Consider the following 22650-nt stretch of genomic DNA (forward strand, 5'->3'; position numbering starts at 1 on the left):
CCCGTGAGCACGTCAGGCGCTGGGCTGACTGTGCCTCGCACCCAGCACGAACGCTGGCCTCGCCGTCATCAGGCAGCCTGTGTTGTCACCGTCCGGTCTCCGCAGGACCTGGCGGGGAGTTGTGCAGATGTGTATTACGTGAACAGACCACTCTCTCTACCTGATTCTGTATTTTGCTGAATCCCTTTGTTTCACCCAAAGCCTTAGGCCACCTTGAAAGCTCTCCTACTGGTTCGTGATTCTTTGAGTGTCCTCACCGTCCCTGCCCACGGAGAGTTCTGCTCTCAAATTTCAGCTGCTGCCTTTGTGGACAATCCTACACCTGCATTTCATTCCTTTTCTCTCATGTTGAGGACTTTTAAAGTCTACCTGTAACATATGTGTGCTGTGTGTGTACCAGTACGTTGGTTATGTGTTAATCTTTGTAACAGTATTAGGAGATGCGTCTTGTATGTGAAGAAACAGGTTCAGAGGGATCACACAGCCAGTTAGGGACCTGCAGCTAGTCTCTGTGGGGGCCATAACTTGGACTCACTGCACTTGAATATTCCCTAGAACCTCACAAAGCAGAGAATGTGTGAACAGTAGGTCGTCTGAGTCTGTCCTTGGTGTGGCTAGAGTTGGCCGACGTTGAGCAGCTTCTGCAGCTGCATTTCATCATCTAGAAAGTAAGGAGGTTGGACTAGGTATCTGAAGCCTCTGCCCACTGCTAGTTACGGTTCTAGGTGGAAGTCTAGGATTGCCTGCAGTGCCCTTCTGAGGGCCGGGGCCGTTTCTACTTACAGGGGTCCTGCAGTGAGTGCGCTGCTTCTGTTTGGTTCAGATTTAAGCATGAAACCAGTGGATTTTACCTAGGCGATAGATCCCCCCTCAAATTATGTAATACACTTTTTGTTTTAGGAGGTGTATTTCCATTTTACTAAGGATAGGTTTTGTCCATTGGCTTATGATTTTTAAAAAACTGTACATAGTTGATTTGTTTTTGTCATTTTTTAAAAATTATTACATCTTGGAACCTGAAAAGACATGGGGTTGGTTTCTTTCTTTCTTAACTTTTTGTCCCTTAGTTTATAGTCATTGTTTCTGTTTAATAAAATAACTCTATAGTACCAATGCATTTTTAATCATCAGTGGAAAACTGTTTTCTTATTATTACGTTGCTTCATGACATGATGCATTAATTAGTAAAGAAATACAATGAAGGCTTTGTAATAGTCAATGTTTTGTGTCTAAGTATTCCTGTTCATTTAAGTATCTGAGTTTTTAACATACATTCTCAAGTGGAGTCTGATTTTCACATCGGATATGCTCTGTATAAAGGTGGCTTTTCTAGCCTATTATAAAATGATGTTTATTTGATTCTTAATAAAAAGAGCTAATACCTTATTGGGTAATTACATCAATTAAAAAGGATAATTTTGTTTTATAATTTAAGGGTCATTTATTAGCAGAAAGTATAAAAAAGTGCAGTACTACTTTTTCAGTTGTTATTCATCCAATTTGGACTATATGTAACTATTATTTCAAGAGATTTACTTAAAATATTTTATGCAAAATATTTCAATTTATTTTTTTCTTCTTGTTGCAGGAGCTAGAGTTAATGCCAAAGACAGCAAATGGTTGACACCTTTACACAGAGCAGTTGCATCTTGTAGTGAGGTATGAAATTTCTCTCAGTAAATATATTGTATATGAAATCATTAAGTAGGCCTGCCTGTGAGCCCATATTCAAGTTCTCTATTTTCAAAAAAGGAAAAAACAACTGAAAATACCTAGACTGGTCATTTTTTTACTTTGGAATTTGTACAAACCAAGTTAATTGCTCCATTTCCCTTTTCTGACTAAGGCCTCGTAGAGCTTCTAAAGTAGCAGAGAACTGAAGGCACTCCTTCTACACTTCCTACAAGAGAGAAATTATTTTTCTATTGTATAAATTCTTCATGGCTTTTCTCTACTGGTTCACAGTAGCCCTAATAGATGTGTCACAGAGGTTCTGCTGGTTGCGATTGAGAGAGAGTTTCAGCAGCGTGTAAAGACTAATTGAAATATCAAGCACTGAAATGAGCTTCGGAAACGTTGCTTGATCTCACATTTTGCCACTTCTAAATGTATAACCTTAAAATACGTTAGGTGTCGTGTGAGGAAGAACAATTCCTCATTTCTGGTATAGTTATAATCCTGTGTGTTGTTTGCTCTTCAAGACAAGTGACGTTTCTGGAGACCGTTCATCTTTATCTTTCATATCTTCCAGTCCTCATGACATCCTGGTAGGTTAGATGTTTTCAGGGAACTGTGTAGTTAATGATTTGCCAGAAACGACTTAGCTGTTGAGTGGTAGAGATGAGACAAAAACGTGGACCCTTTTTTTTCTGTCACTTTACCACCTTTCTGAAATGGATGGGGGCTTTTTACAAATGCATTGTGCCCAGAGCTCCCCTTTTACCTCTTAAAATAATGATGCTTATTGAAAATTTGTTTAAATAATTTAAAATATAAAAGTGTGTGACTGTATAAATTTAACGTTTTCTTTAGTTAGCCACATGGTAGGAGACAAGGAAGTGTAGCTACTGGTCCTTCTCCCCATCTTGGGACCCAGTAGCTCTGCAGAAGGAGAGGGAACGCTCGGGCCTCAGGAGGGGTTTCCTTGAGAAACCGGGGGAACGCCTGTCTCTTCATCCTCCCTTGTAGTCCTTATTGTGAGGCACAACTGGAGCCCAGAACAGGAGCTGGGCAGGTGCAGAGACGTGGAGCAGAGGAGGGCTGGCAGGGACTGCAGACCCTGCAGCCTGTTAGCTGGAAGCCCCAGTCGGGGCAAGAGGGGAGGTGGCAGGAGTCCCTGGTGATGAACTGCGGGACTTGGAGAAACTGCCTTCAGATGTCACCTGCCACTTTCTGGCTGTGTGATCTTGGGCAGCTCTGGGAATCCCGAAAACTAAGGCATTAACCAGAAACCTGGGAACTCTGAAATTTGTGAGTGAGTCATACTTACCTATTTTTTGGTATGACTCTTAGGAATATGACTTAAATTTAGTAGAGTTTTGCCAAATTAAATCATTAGAAAGCACACTTTATATATTTATAGAAACAGAGCAAAAATTCTTAAAGAAAATAATTATGTTAGAGGCAGATTGCAAGTTCTGCTCAGAGACCTGATTGCTGATTTTTAAAAACTATGTCCTTAGCCTGAACTTAAGGGCCAACTGTGGGCTAGAAGGCAGTGGACCCCAATACGTTTAAGTTTCAACTTTTCAGCCTTAAATTAAGTTTAGGCTTTTCATCTTAAAAATTACTCAGCTACTTAGTATTATTACTCTTCTGTAGGATTATGAGAAACAACCATAAAATATGACCATTCTATAAAAATATAACTTCTGTAAACCCTGATCCCTGGGGATTATTTTTCTTTTAAAAAGAAAATCTCATAATTAGCAAAACTGCTAGGAAACTTAGTCAAGGTTATCGGTTTCACTGGTGTTCTTTTCATGATTCCCGTTCCATCCTGAGAGTGAAAGAGAGCTGTACACACTTCATTTAATAAAAAACATAACCACAGAGGAATATGTAAAAGGCAAAACTTTAGATAGCTTTTGTTTTATGTTTTGAGATACCATGAGAGGAGTAAGCCCTACGGAAGATTGGAGTGTCTTCTCAATTCTCCCAGGGACAGAGATGGTAACATCATTGCAGACACGTCGTGGGGACGTTAACTCATCACAGACAGCAGATGTCTTAAGGCTTAGTTTCTTCACTGAACTCGGGTTGAGAAAGACTGCCTCGGGTTAACTGTCCCAAGCCCCCAGCTCTCCTGCAGTCACGTGGTTCCCACACACCCAGCCAGACACCCAGCCGGTCGTGTTGCCCGGCTCTCTTGTCCTTTTTCCACCACTGATTTGTGACTGTCATTCTCCCAGGGGAGCATAAAATTCAACTCTCTGTAAATGCTGAGTATTCTTCTGAATAAATCAGTTTCTGAGTATTAGAGCTTTTTGTGTTTGTTTTTTTTTTTTTAAGAAGCCACATCACACTACATCCTCTGAAAGATAGGTTTTTTTTTTTAAATACCTCAACTCCAGGAATTAACATTTTAGTTAGATGTCGATAATTGAGTTTAAAATACGCTACCACGTGAGACATTAGTGGTCCATTGCAACATGGTGGTTATTTGCAAATGTATTAGCCTTTTTCTTCCTGTGTCTGACCCCAAGCTATGAATAGATACTCTCTGGATACGATTGTTTAACCTTTTGTTATCGCCACATCCCCGTATTTCGTAGTCTTATGTAGATCAATGTCAGAGGATAATTGCTTGGATGGTTTTTTCAAGGCACACCTGCAGCATTTCTTACATGTACATACCCTCTGATAATGGAAAAATTGGGATCAAGGTTACTCTGGTAATATTGTCATTAGTGACACTAGGTGTACCGTTGATTATCCCTACATTAATGTTTTTCTAAATGCTTTTAATGTGTTCATAATAAAACCTAGAATTTTACTAAGTTATAACGTCAGGCTTATTGGTTTGTAATTTCCAGAAATTCACCCTTTTTGGTGTGTTTTTATGTCTCCTATCTTTACAGATTTCTTGAATTTTCTTTAAGTTTTCAAAGATCACTGTTACTGTGATATGGCACTAACTTCTGAGTGGTAGATGGTGGGTGTATTAGTCAGGTTGGGCTGTCGTAACAAAATACCATAGACTGGGTGATTTAAACAGCAGAAATTCATTTTCTCACAGTCTGGAGGCTAGAAGTCCCAGGTCAAGGCCCAGCAGGGTCATTTTCTGATGAGGACGCTTTCTGGCTTGCAGACAGCTGCCTTCTCGCTGTGTCTTCACATGGTGGAGAGAGAGGAGGGGGAGTCTCTCCTCCTCGTCTTAAGAAGCCACCAGTCGTGTCAGGTTAGGGCCCCTCCCTTACGGTCTCATTTAGCTTTACCTCCTCAAGACCCTCTCTACAAATACAGTCACACTGGGGGACTGGGGCTTCCGTATATGGATTATAGGGGTACACAGTTAGTCCCCAGCAGTGGGGTTGGGGTCGTTGTGTGTAAATGGCTCCCTCGGGTGTCGTCTTGCCCTCCCTCAACCGTAAATGGATTTATTCTTGCTTTTCTGGGAAACAAAAGAATAGTTTTGATTTTTCTGTTCTTGCTAATGGAACATAAATATTCCACACCTTTCAGAAACTTTAAGCTGTGCATTGTGAATTCTAGAGTGAGAGTAATTAAGGCAAGCCTGGCATCCATAGTATGCTTTGTTTGCCCAGTTTACCCAATTATATGTTCTTCATTTTGTTTTTAATTATTTTCAGGTACATCTGTTAACATCCCTGCTGACACTTCCTACTGTGGTGTTAGTTTTATCCCCGAAGTCACGGTACACCCTCTTGGGGATGAGGCTGGAGAATTCTGGTAGTGTTTGTGTTTGTACCTTGTTCTCCATAATTTTGAGTACATATTCCTCTATTTTCCCCCCGTATTCCTTTTTTTTAAATTGACGTATGATTTATAGTAAAATGCACAGATTTTTAAGTGCGTAGTCTGAGTTTTGGCAGAGGTATCCACCCATGTAAGCTTTCCCCACTCGAGAGGTAGAAGATTCCATCACTGCAGCAAGTTCCCTTACGTCTCTTTTCAGTCAGTCCCCAGAGGCAGCCACTGTTCTGATTTCTCTCACAATTGGGTAACTTTGCCTATTCTAGAATTTTATGAAAATGGGATCATAACACTCTGTGTCTTGACTTAACGTTCGTCCGTATTGTTCTGCGCCTTAACGGTTGGCTCCTTTTCTGTTGCAAGTAGTGTTTCATGTATGGACGTATGGCAGTTTATCTGTTTCCCTGTAGGTGGACACGTACATTTCTTGGTTTTGACTCTTATGAATAAACAAAGCTGCCGTGAACATTCTTAGATGGGTCTTTTAAACTCTCTCATGGGTAAATAGCCGGAGTGGGGTTGGGGTGTAGGACAGGCCTCCGTGTGTCCTTGATTAGCTACTTAGCAGGTCGATAGACTGGTGGACATCCCTCCAGTCTGGCCGGGCTTGTGCTGTTTCTCATATTTCAAACAGTTCCAATTACTTTTCATTTCAAAGGCTTTAAAGGCTATGTGTGAATCATGAATAATTCAGTCTTCTTGCTGCTTTGCGTATTTATGGTTATTTTAACCTTTTGAATGCTTGTCATGCACATCAGCTTCCTTTGCAGCAGCCCTGAGATGAGTGGTGGGCAGGTGGTGTTTCCCCTCTTGGCTGAGAAGAAAACCAAGGATCAGTTTTACTAGACTAGGAAAGTTACGCCTTGTAAACGACAGAACTGAGATGATTCTGTTCTGGTTCTGGTGCTTTTCGTTTCATGTGTTGTTTGTTGTTCATCTGCCAAAAATTGGAGTATCACTGTAAGGGGGAAATTTTTGCTAAGTCATTTCTGATTATATTGCTTAATATTGATGGCTTACTGGATTCCTTGCGAGCTTGCCCTGAGTCCAGTTTGTGGGTATGTTGTGAAGTTCTCCTTGTCCTTCTGAGAGGCCAGTTCCTTTGAACAGGAAACTCTTAATTTGCCTTGTTTACACCGACTTTCCCACCAGGCAGCGTCACAGCGAAGGCTTAACTCTCTCCCTCCCTCTCTCCCTCTCTCTCTCCTCTCTCTCTCTCTCTCTCTCTCTCTCTCTTTCCCCCCGTCCCTCTCTCTCTCCCTCCCTCTCTTTCTCTCTCTCTCTCTCTCTCATGAACTAGATGCTAGTGACTTTTCGTTTTGTAAAATATACCTTGCGTAACACTTTAGGAAATAGTATGCTTTACATTTTTATATATTTAATAGCAAAACGATAAATCTACTTTTTAAAGCTCTTGAAAGTATAAATTAATCATATCTCACCATCTAGAAAAAAAGAAATAATGAATGTGTTTGAAGAACATTCGTCAGTTTTTCTTCTTGTACATTTTGATGAATATTGTTATGCCTTTAATTGGAGGATGGAAAGGGGAACGTTTTATCTTGATGCATCTTACGTAGCTCTGACTACTGCCTTCAGTTCAGAGTATTTTGTTTTCTGGCTTATTTATAGCAGGTTCTACTAGAACCGTATTTCCCCAATAAATTTTATTTCATATATATATATATATATATATATATGCAGTTTCTAAACCTGTCAGCTCATTTGTCTTGATTAACTTATGTCTTCGTATGTTTTAGGAAGCAGTTCAGGTACTTTTGAAGCATTCTGCAGATGTGAACGCTCGAGACAAAAACTGGCAAACCCCTTTACACATAGCAGCTGCTAATAAAGCTGTCAAGTGCGCGGAAGCTTTGGTGCCCCTGCTGAGTAACGTAAACGTGTCCGATCGAGCAGGGAGGACTGCACTGCATCATGCAGCTTTCAGCGGACACGGAGAGGTAGGTGGTGTCCAGGTAGACGATGATTCTCTCCCTGCACCGCCCCCCACGCCGTTTATTAATGAGCTTGCCTTTTTTAGCCATTCATCAGTCCGCAGTAAAAGCAAACAAAAATACCTATCTTGCTAATTTTTATCTAGTTTTGCCTTTAGCAAATCCTCAGACGTCTTTTCATGTTCATTCATGACACAGCTTTCTCAAATTGAGAAATTGATCAAATTCAGCCTCTGCACTTGAATTTCATGGTCACCCTGGGGAGACAAAGGAGAAGGCAGGCAGCTATAAACAGTGTGAAGTGTGTTCTCTCGTCGTTGTGGGAAAAAGTATCTAGGAAGACAGAGCGGCTTTGTTGTCCAGAAAGAGGAGCAAAGGAAGGCAGAGCATAGAAACATTTTCTTATAGTTTATCTTGAAAGTTGGGCCAGGAATTCTTTGATGACTGACCATCAGAAGAAAACAGTTGAAGAAAATGAGTATTTAGTTCTCTGATACAACAAGCTTTGGCTAATGTGAGGTGTTGTCCCAGCCCAGAGCAGACTCGTGTGTCCGTAGAAGACGCAAGGGAGCCCGGAGCCCAGAGGTGGCAGGGCCTGGGAGGCTGGCGGGTCCAGCCCCCGCGTCTGCCGCAGACCCAGACTCCGAGGGGAGGTGACGCCGGCTTCCCAGGGCTGAGCGCCACTGCAGTGGTCCTCGCTGTCCTCCTCTGCCTTTGCGACAGAGAGAGTTCTTGCCTCCCTTGCCGTTCAGGTCCCTAGATGAGTCCCTTTTGCACATCTGGAGTGCCCTTTCCAGCACTGGGGGGGGCTATTCTCGGTACATTCTGAGGTCAGTGGGCTGTGCAGTGACCTTCAGGTCTAATCATGTTCTAGACACTGCATTTGTGTTTGAGTTAAGTTTAAGATGTTTCTGGGATCAGAATGCACTTTGAATTTCAGTAACACTTTGGGCTGTAAGGAGGAGGAGAACCTGTTGTTAAATATTCCGCCTTAGACTTTGCAGGTTTGTGCTTAGTTGTTCATAAAACACTGGGACACAAAATGGCATCTTTAAAAGACACCGATGCTTCAGCAACACTGAAACCTTTTTTCTCTGTTCTGTCCTGTTGTTTATTAAATGATGTTAAAGGGTCTTCATTGTGTAGTCCAGCTCCTTCAGATGCAGAAACCCCAGCGTGCAGAAGGTGGAGATGAGCAGTTGTCACGAGGGCTATTCAAGAACAGTTCTGATGAATTTTGATGAAACCGTGTTTATTTTTATTCCAGATGGTCAAACTGCTCCTGTCTAGAGGTGCCAATATTAATGCTTTTGACAAGAAAGATAGACGTGCTATCCATTGGGCAGCATATATGGGTATGTACTTTTTCAATGTATTTTTTGACATGATGTATTAAGGAAAAGTTAGGACATCTTAGTTCTTGCATTTGGTGGAACATGTCTCTTAGGACAGTAAGAAGTTACCTGATACCTGAGTTTGCTGCCCGCAGGGAACCGGCCTGGTGGTGAGAGAAGTTTGCCAAGACAGGAGTATGTTGGGTCCAGTTCTCCTGAAAGCTGTTTAAAATTAATTTGATGTACCTTCAAAGGGAGAGACTTCCTAGACACGGGCCTGGGGTGCAAAATTTAGGTTGGTGTTTACTAAAAGCCTGCTCGTACCATCCTGTACCCATCCTTGCTTGTGTGGGACTAGTAAGGCAGGAATTATGAAGATGTATTAAGAAGCCTATCATTTGGGGCAAAGCACTGGGCTAAATCGGCATCGTCACATATGACTTCTCCAACAGCAATTTCACAGAAAGAAACTGAGTCTTAGAGTAGAGGCTTTTCTGCTTTTAGCATCTTGAAAAGTCTTAGGATCTGCAGAATTGCACCCTGAATCTGACATTGCTCCTGTGAGACAGTCCTGGGGCAGCCGCAGCTCCACGCGCCCAGCGCTAACAAGTCATTGGTGGGCTCTTGCGGTACCTTGGACGCTTGGGGAGGAGGCAGATCAGCTGCCTCGGACACTGGAAATGCACAGGACAGGGTAGAGATGCTGGCTCGTGGGCGCTAAGACCAGCCCCAAACCTTACGAGTCCTGCAAGGCTGGGCCATGCCTGTGATTGTAGGGTGGGGGGGCATCCGTGGATGCCTCTTAAAGTCGAGCTGAAGGAACCCCTCCTTTCCCAGAAGTCCCACTCTGCAGCTCTCCTGGCTTCTTGGGCTCAGGACAAGCCCTGTGTGGACAGACTGGGGAGACTGGTCACGCAGGGACGCTCACACTGACCGATGACAGTGACAAGCTGGCTGGCCCCCTCACAGGCACAGCTTCTCACTACTCCTTACTCTTGGTTTTGGTCTCTTCCTGTCTCTCACTTAAAATCAGAAGATTAAAGAAAGACTTGGTGGAAGGGTATTAATTTTAAAAACTTAAAATTAATTGTAATTAATTTGTAAAATAGAAAAATGTAAGTAGCCCACTGAACTCAAGCCTGTTGTCAGTACCCCGAGGTCCAGGAAAACCCTTTTTCTGTCGTAGAAATAACTCTTGGCCTCTTGACGTTTCTCTCACACCACAGGCTTGTGCCTCTGGGTACGTCAGGGCAGGTTTCTTCTGCTGACTGAAGATAAAACGTCCAGAAGCAAGTGTCCAGGGGTGCCTGAAGCGCCCTCCTCACAGCCTGTAGATTCTCCATCTTTTAAGTCTTGGGGACTTTTCTGAATATTCTGGAGTAGCTTATTTTTCAGGACAGTTTAGGAACAGCTAGTCTATGATTTAAAACTCTGTACGTTCTGTTAAAGGGCCTGCACATTAAGCAGAATGCACCAGGCCTTGTATCTCCAGAGAATTAGACTTGGCTAAACAGCTGTTTTTATGAAATTGAAGGCCAAAGAATCTCGTGGGTCGCCTCTGAGCTCCCAGGAGAGCTGGTGTGCGTTATTATCTCAGGAGCCCTCGGATGGCTCTGTTTGCCCTGATCTATTGAGTGTCCCTTTTTGGGCTGATCGTGGATTGGAAAAGATACTGTGTTTCTTGGCCCTCGGGGTTCATTTAGTTTTTGAGCATAAACATTCAGAGATTCACAGTTCTCCCTTCCCTGTCTCTTCCTTCCTTTAAGCTTGGAAAAAGAGGAGTATTGACACATAGTTTCTAAAACTCATCATTTGTTCTAGGCGTTGAGGATTAAAGGGGCTAAATATGTGAAAGCAGACTGTTGTTGACTGGTCTGTTAGACGGGCCTGAAATCCCGGTCATTGTCACTACTGGAGACACTGTTGCTGCTAGCCTGAGACACGCGAGGATCCACGTGTTCTTACCACTCATTTCTCAGAGGCGTCCTTGTTTGCCCAGACCTTCCACCCCTGGCGGAGGCTGCCTGCCTTCTCTGCGAGGCCCGACCTCTTACCTTATGCTGTTGGTGAATTCTCTCCCACCTCTACCTCCCAGTGGGCCGGGCATTTTCCCCTCCCTAACCCACAGTTTGCTTCTCCCATGAACCTTCGTCAAGATCCCTTTTCCGCGTTCATCTTTTCTCTTGCATTCAGTACCTTTAGCAAGGTCCAGGCAAGTTTTGCCTCAGATTACCTTACTGGGATGACCTGGACATAGAGAATACTGAATAAACGTTGTATTACCTTGACAGGCAGCTCAGTACGTTACTTCTTCATGAAGCAGTGCATAATTTGAGTTGATGTGAAATGGTATTTTTTTCTCCTTTTCCTTTCCATAAAAATTCAGAAATTCTAAACATAGCCCGTTTTATTTTAGTTATGTATTCATGAACAAAAGAAAAATGTAGAGAATTTTCCAGATTACTGAAGGATAGTGGTTACATTTATCACATTCACATTACATGGGTGTGATTTTTAAAAGACGTTGTTATTGGCTACAGCATTATGTGTGCCATGCATGTCTGCGGATGCTGCCTTCTGTAAGTAGCCCCAGATGAGTTAAATGAAACCCAGTCCCCTTGGTAGCACCGCTCTGTAAATTGATAAGGAAGATACATGCTTATTCTGACTAGGGTCCACCCAGCTACAACAGTACCATTTATTTCACTCTAGAACTTTCTTTCCTTTTTTCTTTTAAGTAGGTCACCCCCAGCTGGCTGTGCAAAGGCCCTTTCTTCATGTTTGCAGTGGTGCATTGAGGGAACTGATGCATACTTCAGAAATGTGCTTAAATAAATATTTGTCAGTTTTAACATTGCCTGTGCATGCTTTTTAAAAATACAGCTGTACTGGTGTTAGGAAAAGTTCACATTTCTTGGAGTCTGCTAGTTTGTACACACAATTAATATGATCTGCATCATTTACGTATAATGTGATGTTGGTTTTGAACAGTTTTTCCGTTATGTTTGTATTATGGGCCTTCTAGTCTTAAAAATTGAGATTTTTTTAAGATTTTCACTTTGGCATATTAGTGAGTAATATGCATTTGTTCAGTTTTAAAGCTGTATCTGTGTGTGAGCCTCCTGGGTACTGTAAGTCCTGGTTTTCAGTACAGCCATTAAAATCAGCCCAAGCAGTTGTCTTTCTAGAGCGTAGCTCAGAGAGTGATGTGTCATGAGAGAGCTTTTGTACCAGTTAGTACCTTTGCATGGTAGTCACATTTAGCTTGACATCTAATGATTTGATAGATAGTCTTTTGATGTTTTCCTAAAAATACAGTAGATATTTTTCATATTGAGATGGGGGGGAGATAGCTGAAAGTATCCACTTTAATTGATAATTTTTATATAAACAACTAAATCTACTTGATTTTTTTGTGCATCTCATAGTGTCTTTATTTCAGTGGGGATGGGTCCTGCTGAAAGTCTCATTTTTATAGTTATTAACTTGATATGCTCCTTCCCTATGAAGGAGTATTAAAAATGGCACCCTGAGCAGCTTGTTTGATGTAGCAGGTAGTTATTGGGTGCCTGTTTTGTGTGAACCATACCAAGAAGTAGAACATAGAACCCAATGATATTTGCCTTTGAAGATATGTATTTGGGAACTTAATATATCAAAGTAATTAAAGAGTTAGTTAAGTAATGGCTCAGGTTTAAGAAAGATCATAAGAGTATTAAATGCTTATTAGATGGTATTTGCAGGTACATGATGCTTTGACCATGCAGTTCTGGGGAACTCGAAGTCTTGTAAGACTTTTAGGGAAGAAGGGAACTGACGTGACCTTCAAGGATTAGTAACAATGATTAGAAAGAAATACCCAAGCAGAACATTCCGTACAGGGAAGGACTCGTTCTCATGAAGGAAGGCACAGAGGTGGGAGGGATTATGGGAGAGGAGAAAGCCCTGCGTGAGCTAATCTGACAGGAAGCGAGGAGATAGAAAAAGAGAAGAGTGGTTCTCCCACCTTCCAGATACACGTTCCCCTTCCTGGCCTCCCCTGGGGTTGGGGGCCCGAGGCCGGCTGACCGGTGAAAGCAGCCTCAGCCCTGGGCCGGAGCTTCGCTCGCTGCTGTGAGACTGTGCGGTCTGCCTGGTGCAGTGACTGGCTGCCTCCCAGATGGCGTCGGCTTCGTGAGTCTGGATCCTTGAGTGACGGAGCAGAGCCCTCTTACTGAGTTACAGTAACACTAGTGAACAGTAAAACACTAACTGTGCAAGCTGCTGAGATTTGGGAGCCGACTACTGACCACAGCATATATAACCTAGCCTGCCAGGGTGGGTAGCAGACAAGGGTTAAGGACACTCAGTGGAAATAACAAGGGAGAAGCAGCTTTTAGCTGTGTGTTCTAAAGACCTAGCACTTTGAAGAAATGAGCCCAAGTCATTCCCAGATACCCAAGTGGAAGATTCCACTAAAGCATACAAACATAAACTGAAGTCTTACATTAGACATAAAAAGCTAACTGGAGAACTTCAGAGTGTATTCAGACAACCTTGAAAACAGTAAGATCTAGGCAAAAGGAGGATTATAGATCACAGATTTATCCTTAGATAAAATAATCCATTAAATGTATTGTTTTCAATTATTAGCACTATCAACATTTATCAAAATTACCCTGAATTGTTTTTTTCTGTCCTCTGGTTGTCATTGTGACTCATCGGTGTCCTGTCATGCATTATGTAGTCAGTTTGCATTTTTACCTTTCCTTAAAGATGCGCAGGATTATATTTCATATTTTCCCTGTACTCATCTGTATTTTTTCTTCATAAACACATTTCAGGTCACATTGAAGTGGTGAAGTTACTTGTGGCACATGGCGCTGAGGTGACGTGCAAGGATAAGAAGTCGTACACGCCCCTGCACGCCGCAGCCTCCAGCGGGATGATCAGCGTCGTCAAGTACCTTCTAGACCTGGGGGTTGATGTAGGTGCACCGGCTGAGCAGTGCAAAGGGACGGAGCGCCTGTGTGTCTGTGCTGTCAGTGGTGGTGCATGTTACACAGATTCAGGAGACAATTTCTTACAATAATGTTTTTGTCTTCTAATGCTTTTCTGTTTATAGTCCTTTGCATACTGTATGGTACACTGATATCTGACCAAGATATGAAATCAGTCAAAGTATATTAAGAGATAAAACAGTGAGGGAGGGTATAGCTCAGTGGTAGAGTGTGTGCTTAGCATGCACGAGGTCCTGGGTTCAGTGTCCAGTACCTCCTATAAAAATAAGTAAATAAATAAACCTAATTATCTCCCCCTACCAAAAGAAAAAAAATTTTTTAAAAAAAGAGGTAAAACACATTCCAAAGGTGAACAATTAATTGGCAGAAGTTTTTCCTTTCCATCACATTCTAGGCCCTGTAGCTTTGTTTCAGCTGAGGAAACCCACAGATCAGACATGCTTGGATTATTCTTCCTAAATGGCTGGGTAGGTGTTAGCCTTCTTTGCCCAGTGTGTCTCCTGTTCCCTGTAGGTGACCGTCGCTGTTCACAGCACCGGCCATCGGTCGGAGGGAGGCAGGAGAATGGGGGGTCCTGGCCTGGCGGCTCTGAGTCCCCTGCTGTTTGTGAGGAAGGGCTGCTGCGTCATCTGAACGTGTCTGACTCCGGACCTGAGCTAGCTAAGGATACCTCCAGCTCCCACAGTCCAGCCTCTCGGCACATCTTCTTTGCACCCACTCTTAGTGTATTTACCCTTATTTTAGGTACATTTTTGACAAACTCATCTGGTTCTTTAAAACACAGATTAAATAGAAAGAGTAGTTTAGATCGGCTGCAAATAGAAATGTAGGAGGTATTCTGGTTAGATGAAGAATCTACGTGACACCGTGTAGAGCTGAGTAGACTCAACTTCAGGACTATGTGAGACACTCAGTCCAAAACACACAAGTAGTTACGGAAAGTGTGGGGGCCGGACATTGAGATACATTGTCAGGTAGACTCTTGTAGGGTGCAAACAGAGGGTAGTTTTGTTTTAAGCCCACAGTTCTCACAGCTTTGTCTCAACGGAGTCACATAATGTCTTAGAGACCTTTGATCTGGATGAATGAGGCAGCCTTGTTTCTCATCACTGTTTCAAGTTCATTCTGGTGCAGTTCTGAAAGCTTATTTTATTGACAGCAAAATAACATAAACTCTGGTGAGAGTGTCCCTCAAAAAAAGTGGTCAGACTCAGAGCCGTTTAGTGACATGTGGCCTCCAATGGTGTGATTGTTAAGTTTTCGTAGAGCTGACATAATAAATTACGACAATACAGGTGACTTAAAACAATTAATTTAACTTCTCAAAGTTCTGCAAGCTCTGAGGGAGAATCTGTTCCATGTCTGCCAGCTTTTGGTGATGAAGTCTGAGTAACTTGACTTAAGTTAGGTTTGCTTTTTCACTTCCTCCAATTTCTGTTACTAAGGACCTGAGAAAAGAAAATGTAAAGTACAGTTGTGCTAAATTGGGGCAAACCACAGGGTTAGAGGGCACAGCCTCCGCACCAGACTGCCTCTGCTTCTGACCAGCCAGAGGTCTGAGAGTTTCCCAAAGCCGACTACAGCTTGGATAATTCATTGGAAGGACTCAGAAAACCCACTGGAAGCTGTTATGCTCACAGTTGTGGCTCATTACACAGAAAAGATACAGATTAAGAACAGCCAAAGGAAGAGATCCACAGGCAGCATCCAGGAGCACTGTGAACACAGAGCTTCCACCCCACGCCCCCAGCCCCTCCATGGGGTTAGGCCTCCTTGCTCTCCCGGCATCAGTGGGTGACGCTGTACACAAAGTACTGCCCAGCAGAGGCGCCCACCTGGCTTTGTGGTCACAGTTTTACTGGGGCTCCATGACATGGGTGTGGCTGACTGATCAGAATTGCTCACGTGGTTGATTTCAGTCTCCAAGTCTCCTGATCCCAAGGGACCCAAAGCCCCTCCCCTCAGTCACGTGGTTAGTTTATGTGGTGCCTGGGACCTTACTCTAAAGGCTGTCAGCTATGCCTAACCCCCCCTCAGATCCAGGGTCGCCAGGTGTGCCATACATGACCTCCCAGAAGACGGGACAAAGGTGAAATTCCTCACTACAAAGAGGTCACATAAACTTTAAAGTAGTCATCCAGTTTATTTCTAAGAAATAGGAAAAGAGCTTGAGTCCTGTGAATTATTTCACAATGTTGAGTGTGTTGTCTAGAGCACGCTTATTTTGGTAAAATGCCCACATGTGAGTCTGGAAGATAACCTAGAGTCCAAGTTGGTTACAGAAATGATTGTCACTCAGTTTCTAAAAATTCTGGTCTCTGCTAATTTATCAGCTTTAATCTTTTGTCGCTGTGAGCAAAACAGCTGAAAATATGCATGTTTTTCAATGTATCTCAGAATTTTCAGTTTATGTTCACTTGTCTTGATTATTCAAGTTAATTCTATAATTGTCCCTTACCTAGTAGGCTTTTAAAAATACATTATTTTAGTTTTCATTTTCCTCAAATATCTCTTGGAATCATTCAGTTTTGTCATGAAGTAGACGTACGTATGAATTATATTCCCTGGAGGTACAAAATCCATTTGATACCACAGTGCTGCTGTGTTCATTATTTTTAAAGAACTTTAAAGTTGTTATAAGCCTTATCTGTGTATTTATCCGTTTGTTTCTCACTTTAGTGATTTGCTGTCAGCCACAGCGTTGCCAGAGTAGCTCGCAACAATGGTGATTAGGAAGACTGCTTTAACATTGGCATTTTTTCCTTCCAACAGATGAACGAACCAAATGCCTATGGAAACACACCTCTTCATGTCGCCTGCTACAATGGGCAGGACGTTGTCGTGAATGAACTTATAGACTGTGGTGCTAACGTCAATCAGAAGAACGAGAAAGGGTTTACTCCTTTGCACTTTGCTGCTGCATCAACTCATGGAGCACTGTGTTTAGAGCTTCTAGTAGGCAATGGGGCCGATGTCAATATGAAGGTATGAGAGAAAATCAGAATCCATATGCAGTGCTCAGGAGTTCACTGGAGTCAGTAGCGTATGCCCTTCAGCAATAAACAGCAATGAATCACTGATACACACAGATGAATCTTAAAAATACTATGCTGAGTGAAAGCCTTGCACCAGAATATATTCACTATTTCCATTTCTATAAGGTCTTAGAACAGACAAAATTCAACTTGTATGAGGTTCCAAACGCTATAGTTGGGTAAAAATCAAAAACGGAACAGTTGTTGCCTGTGGGAGGGGGGACTGGTGAAAAGGGGGCATAAGGGAACCTTCTGGTTGATGGTCACGTCCTGTCTTTTGCAGGCTTTGTGTTGTATAAATAAGCTTTAGTCAAAACTCATGAAGTGGTACATTTAAGATTTACCCGCTTCATTGCGTGTAAATTTTCCCTTAGAAGGTTACAAGCTGAATATGTATTGGTATATTGAAGCCAGGTTAGTGATATGCATACCGAAGTGTTTGGAGCTAATGTGCAGTGGCATCCGCAGCTAACTCTGAAAAGCGTCACATAGTCAGGTGGGTAGGTGGCTGGTGGGCGGAGAGGCTGGTGTGTGATAATTCTCGCTGCAGTGCAGTGGTGGTGGTAGAGAGTCTAGGTGGTAGGTACATGGCTGTTTACTGTGGGAGTCTTCCAACTTCTCTGTTTTGAAAGTTTTCACAATGGTAGAATCAATGTTTTATGTGTAAGGAGTAGTTGCTTTCTGGGTCTTTGATCAGTCACTTCCAAGAGTGAGCATTTGGCTTTTAGAAATACGGAGAAATTCTGGAGCCAACATAAATGTACCTTCAGTGCTTAGTTCTTTGGGAACACACATGAAGCCACAGTGCTGAGCATAACTACTTTATAATGTGTAATCATCATTGTATATTTTCCAGGATGCTTTCACTGATTGCTTCTGTGTTAATTCAGTACTTCATTCTTTGAGCACTTGCCAGACTATATCTTGTGGTTTAAAGAAAACCACAAACAAAATTGAACCATTCGGGATTAGTGAAAACATTTAAGCTTCAAGTGTTTCCAGCACTTTAATTACATAAAATGTCAGCTTCTTCGGTAGGTGTGGTGAGCCAGTGTCTGTCAGACTGGTCAAGAAGGGAGTCCAGTTCTCACTCTAACTTTAGAACATCCTTTAATGATGCCGCTGACCCACTCTGACAGCTGTGGCGGCGGAGGGCCCGTCTATAATTAGGTCATTGCTCTAAATTCCCTGTCCCAGCTCAAGGACAGGACTCGTACGTATCCACCCATGGGAGGAGAGGGCGCGAGAGACCTGAAAGAACCCACTACGGTTACAGTGCCTCTTTTAAGAATATACATTTAAAGCTTTCAGTCCTCAATCAAATCCCCTACTATAGTTTTTTTAGTAGTTTAAATAACTGCTAGAAGTTTACTGATAATTAGTTTGAACTACTTATTTTGATTTGAAGGATTCCTGCTGTTTGGGTAATCAATGCCCAGAAAAAATACCTAAAATCTTGCGGGGGGGGGATTTTTCACTTATTTCCTCAAAGGCCTACTAATAATTTTTAATGAAGAGCAGGCTATTTTAAAAATAAAAATTTTGAAATTACCTTAACATTCTTCAAATGAGAAGATGTCAGCCAAATATTTTTAGTGTCTAGGAGATCTGTTTATGATAAAGTAGCTGTAGTTAAAATCATCTCTGCTAATATAAATATGAAGTGTCCTAGAGGAGGGGATGCTTACCTCTGTCATTAGCTATTTATTGCACATTTGTTAGTTTATATGGTGCTGTCTTTAAAAGGTAAAAATTAGGCTTTCTGTTTATTGTATACAGTACCATTTAGGTAGGAATATTTACTACAATTTGATAATTAATCTCTTGGTTCATACGTCATTGCCTACATAGCTGACTCTAGTACCTTTGGTTATTTTTAAGTGTGTATTTTCTTTTGAAATGTAGGAAAGAGAATCAGTTCTGCAAGAGGCTCACTTAGCATGCTCAGACCTGTGGTCCTATTCCAAGTTACTTCCTTAATGATTTAGAAAATTCAGTGGTGTATTTTACGAGGGAATTTTTTAGCAAAGCAGTTAAGATGTGGTGGTTAAGTAGATTTGAAGGCAACAGGCTATGACGATGGTTTAAAAATAGATTTCAGGGAAGTTGCTTTGATCTTGTCTGAGGACATAGGACATCCTGCTAATTGCAATTGTCTGATTATCTTACTGCCAAGTTCATTGAAACACATTTCCCATCTTGTTAATAATTTTTAAGGTACCTTCCAACTCTAAAATTATATAAAAATTGTTGGTAGCTGTGAGTTTTCAGCCAATAAGAATGTATATTCATTCAAGAAGACATCTTTATTCCTGACCCCTGTGTTTTGTTTATTTGTCACATTGGTGCTTATCAAATTGTTGCTTGCCTGAGGAGCTAAGGCTTTGACATTTGCCTTGTATTATAAAAATAGTTCTGTTTGCTGACCCTCATGTTCTCCTGATTATCAAGTCACCTTTCTCCATCTCTTCTTCCATCCCATTCTCCATATTGATGTTCCTGTCCTTGATCAACTTGTGATGACTAGAAATTGGAAGGAAATTTAGCTGTGTGATTATTCAATTTGTAAGTTTTAAATTGGTTGTCCTACGTAGAGTTAAAATGAATGGTTTTTAAAAAGCAGTGTAAGTCTGGTTTTCATAACCTTGCTTAGCATGAACCCCACAGCATTGGTTGTATCACTTGCATAAAAACCTTTTCCCACCCCACCCTCTACTCTAAATTTTGGTCAGATAAACAGAATACCCCAAATACTTCTTTCCTTTGTGATGGTCACATGTATGTTTTGATTAACAAAACAATTTTAGGGAAGAAAAGACTTTACTTAACTCAAAATAAAAGATGCCACCTAACTCAGGCTTATAAGTAATTTGAGAAAATAGCTAACATATTTATTACAAATAATTGTAAACAAAATAATATAAAGTTTTTTAAGTGATTTATAGTGGCTGAAATTAATTCTAACATTCGCTTTTCCTTGGTCAAGGAGGGAGTCAGCTTTTCTCACAACAAAGGAATTGTAGCAATGTGACATGTTTGCAGCTTGGGAAGCACATCTGGGCTGTACCACTCCGTTCTGTGACCTTGGGTGAATCATCGAATGCCGTTCTGCTTCCGTTCCCCCATCTGTGAAATAGGAATGATATGATTACACCATACCCACCACTCAGGGCTTTTTTTATTGAGTTTTTTTGTATATTTGTGCTTTATGGTACACATAGTAAAAAGTTAATTCATAATTTTGGACAGCTGTTTTACCGCCAGAGGCTTCAGTTAAACTTAATGCTTGAGGAGTACTTTTTACACAAAATAAAGTTGTAAAAGGATATTCAAAATAAAACCAGCGAATACATGTTACGGATCTAAGAAGGAGTTTTAATCTCTTGCTTGTTTATTTCAGAGCAAAGATGGGAAAACCCCACTGCACATGACTGCCCTCCACGGTAGATTCTCCAGATCCCAAACCATTATCCAGAGTGGTAAAAAGTATTTCTGTGTGTTTTTTTCTTAAATGTAGTAAAAGCATCCACAAAATGAATGGTACTGAGGAATTGTCATAGTGGTGTATACATTTTTTACATTTAGTATCAGGGCTCATGGAAATCAGATAATAAAGAATTTAAGATGCCATGTACTTGCATCTTTTGAAATTATGTTCCTTTTTATTTTTGTTTCCCCTAGATTGTAAATAATAATTTCTCTAGCAGTTAGTGTTGAGTTCTTTAAAAGCATTGCTAGGTAGGAAACTCTGCCTTTCCGCTGCAGTTTGTATTATATGTTAAAACTCGGTTGCATTTCTTTCTCCCCTTTTGAATATTTTAACTCTTTTTAGGATTTTTATTCATTTCCTGAACTTGTATTCTTTTGCATTTGAATTAGTACTAGGCAAGCTAAACTTTTAAATAAAAAGAACTTTTAGTACATTACTTTAAAGCAGCATTTCACAGGCCATGTTCCAAGGAACTCTTTGTTAGTAGCCCTCAGGAGAATATTTATTCTGATTTTGCAGGGAAAAGGTAGGGATAGTCTCATGATCCGGTAGTTCATGCAGCACTGCATGCAGTCTTCTCTGTAACGTGTAGAGTGCACATTAAAGCTGGGAAAAGTCTTGCTCTAGAGAAATGTGTTTAATTTTGTTTTAATGCTATGGTTTCCAAACACAGGGACCCCAGAAGCCTGTTGTCATTCCTAAATCTGTTAAAGTCTTATGCTCAGTCCACGAAATTGCTTTAAGTATAAAATCTGTAACCCCAGTGCCTGGCCCAATTAAATGTGCTTGCATGAAATCTGTAGTTCAGTTGCTGTACCCATCAGTTTGTGCCTTGACTAGTGTTTTATATTACTTTGCATGTGATAGATGTGCCTTGATCTTTACCTAGTCCTATGTCTGACAGTCCGCCCTTTGCTGCAGGCGCTGTGATCGACTGTGAGGATAAGAACGGAAACACCCCTTTGCACATAGCAGCGAGGTACGGCCATGAGCTGCTCATCAACACGCTTATTACAAGTGGTGCTGACACTGCAAAGTAAGTGCTTCCCCGGGTGCTGATGTTGTGGTGGGGGAACACGCCGGGCAGACGCGTGCTTTTCTAGATGCCTCAAGTGAAGATGTGGGTTTTGTCCTCAGTGTGGTATTCGCTGCTTGAGCTTTTTCCCCTTTCTATTGGCTATGTGGTAAAAGAAAATGTTTAATACAATTTCATTGGGTAAGCCATCATAGGGTATTTTCATATTTTTTATCCCAGTTCTTTCTAGATTTTAAGTAATATAAGTTTCCATGTAAGATTTTGTTTAAAGGATGGATTCTCTTGCATGCTCTACAGGCATAAACACCCTACTTAAACTGATGTTTATCATTCTTTTGTATGTTTCTATTTTTTTATTACATTTTTATATGCTCATTAACATGTTTTTAATCATCTTTTAAAGTTTCTGTAAGTGGTATGCTGCTGTATACTTTTTTGCAACTTTTCTTTACATGAAGTTGTTGATTTAGCCACTTAGATGTAAATTTGGGCTTTTTTCTCATCTCTATAATTTACTTTAATTCATTTGTCTTATAAAATTTAATTATGGTATAAAGATGTCACAATTTATTCATCCTTCTTATTTGCAAACACAGGTTGCTTCCAGTTTTCTACCATCACAGGAATTACTGCAGTGAACACTGCCCTGTGGCAGTGATTCTCAGCGGAGGGGCGGGGAGAATGGATTCTGCTCCCCAGGCAAACGTCTAGATGTTCTTGGTCATCATCCTCTGGGGAGGAGGGTTTTACTGTCGGCCCGTGTGGGTACAGCCCAGGGGCACGTCCTGCATGCACAGGAGAGGCCCCCATATCCACAACGACAGTAGTGCTGAGGCTGAAAGACCGTCCCCAGAGAGGGAGATTGCTGGATAAGCTAAGCTGTTTCCTGGTAATTTACGTGGTGGTTGTGTTTGTCTTCAGGCGTGGCATACATGGAATGTTCCCCCTCCATTTGGCAGCCTTAAGTGGTTTCTCAGATTGCTGTAGGAAACTTCTTTCTTCTGGTGAGTAGAACCTTCACAGACAGATTACCCCTTTTTCCTCCCCAAACTCCCCCTCCCCATTTTAATACAGTCTCTTTACTATGCTATTCCAAAATTACATACAGATATGTCCAAGTATGGGTCCTTTATTAACCCATCATAGAAGATGTTGAGTCCTTTCATTTTCAGGCTGAATTTTCTCTTTGGCTCTGGGAGGGGTCTCATTTTTCCAGCAGTGTCCTCCCTCTCAGCTAGGGAGTGGGATATGGGCTGTTTCCACAGCTGCCGCTTTACGTCTTGACGCAGACTATCTTCACGTGCACCTTTCCTTTTTAAGAGCTGATAGCCATTTAGGTTTGTGAAATTATTTATGCCATATCT

At 41.6% G+C, this 22650-nt stretch overlaps 1 protein-coding gene across 11 annotated transcripts in view; it reads left to right on the top strand.

Annotated features, from left to right (window-relative positions):
* ANKRD28 (ankyrin repeat domain 28) overlaps positions 1-22650 on the top strand; it is a 221600-nt gene that overhangs the window by 168969 nt on the left and 29981 nt on the right. For 5 of the 11 annotated variants that reach the window (XR_012509591.1, XM_074371999.1, XM_074372006.1 and 2 more), the window contains 8 exons: positions 1589-1659; positions 7197-7397; positions 8659-8746; positions 13549-13691; positions 16498-16710; positions 20161-20239; positions 21172-21286; positions 22208-22290. Coding sequence is in view for 10 of the 11 variants with exons in the window: in XM_074371999.1 (XP_074228100.1) it covers positions 1589-1659; positions 7197-7397; positions 8659-8746; positions 13549-13691; positions 16498-16710; positions 20161-20239; positions 21172-21286; positions 22208-22290 (993 nt within the window). In the remaining variant the exon portion in view is untranslated. Of the gene's footprint in view, positions 1-1588; positions 1660-7196; positions 7398-8658; positions 8747-13548; positions 13692-16497; positions 16711-20160; positions 20240-21171; positions 21291-22207; positions 22291-22650 lie in introns of those variants that run through there. The other 6 variants (XM_074372009.1, XM_074372031.1, XM_045524875.2 and 3 more) reach the window with 2 other exon arrangements.

This window comes from Camelus bactrianus, chromosome 1 (assembly GCF_048773025.1).
Source record: "Camelus bactrianus isolate YW-2024 breed Bactrian camel chromosome 1, ASM4877302v1, whole genome shotgun sequence".
NCBI lineage: Eukaryota > Metazoa > Chordata > Mammalia > Artiodactyla > Camelidae > Camelus > Camelus bactrianus.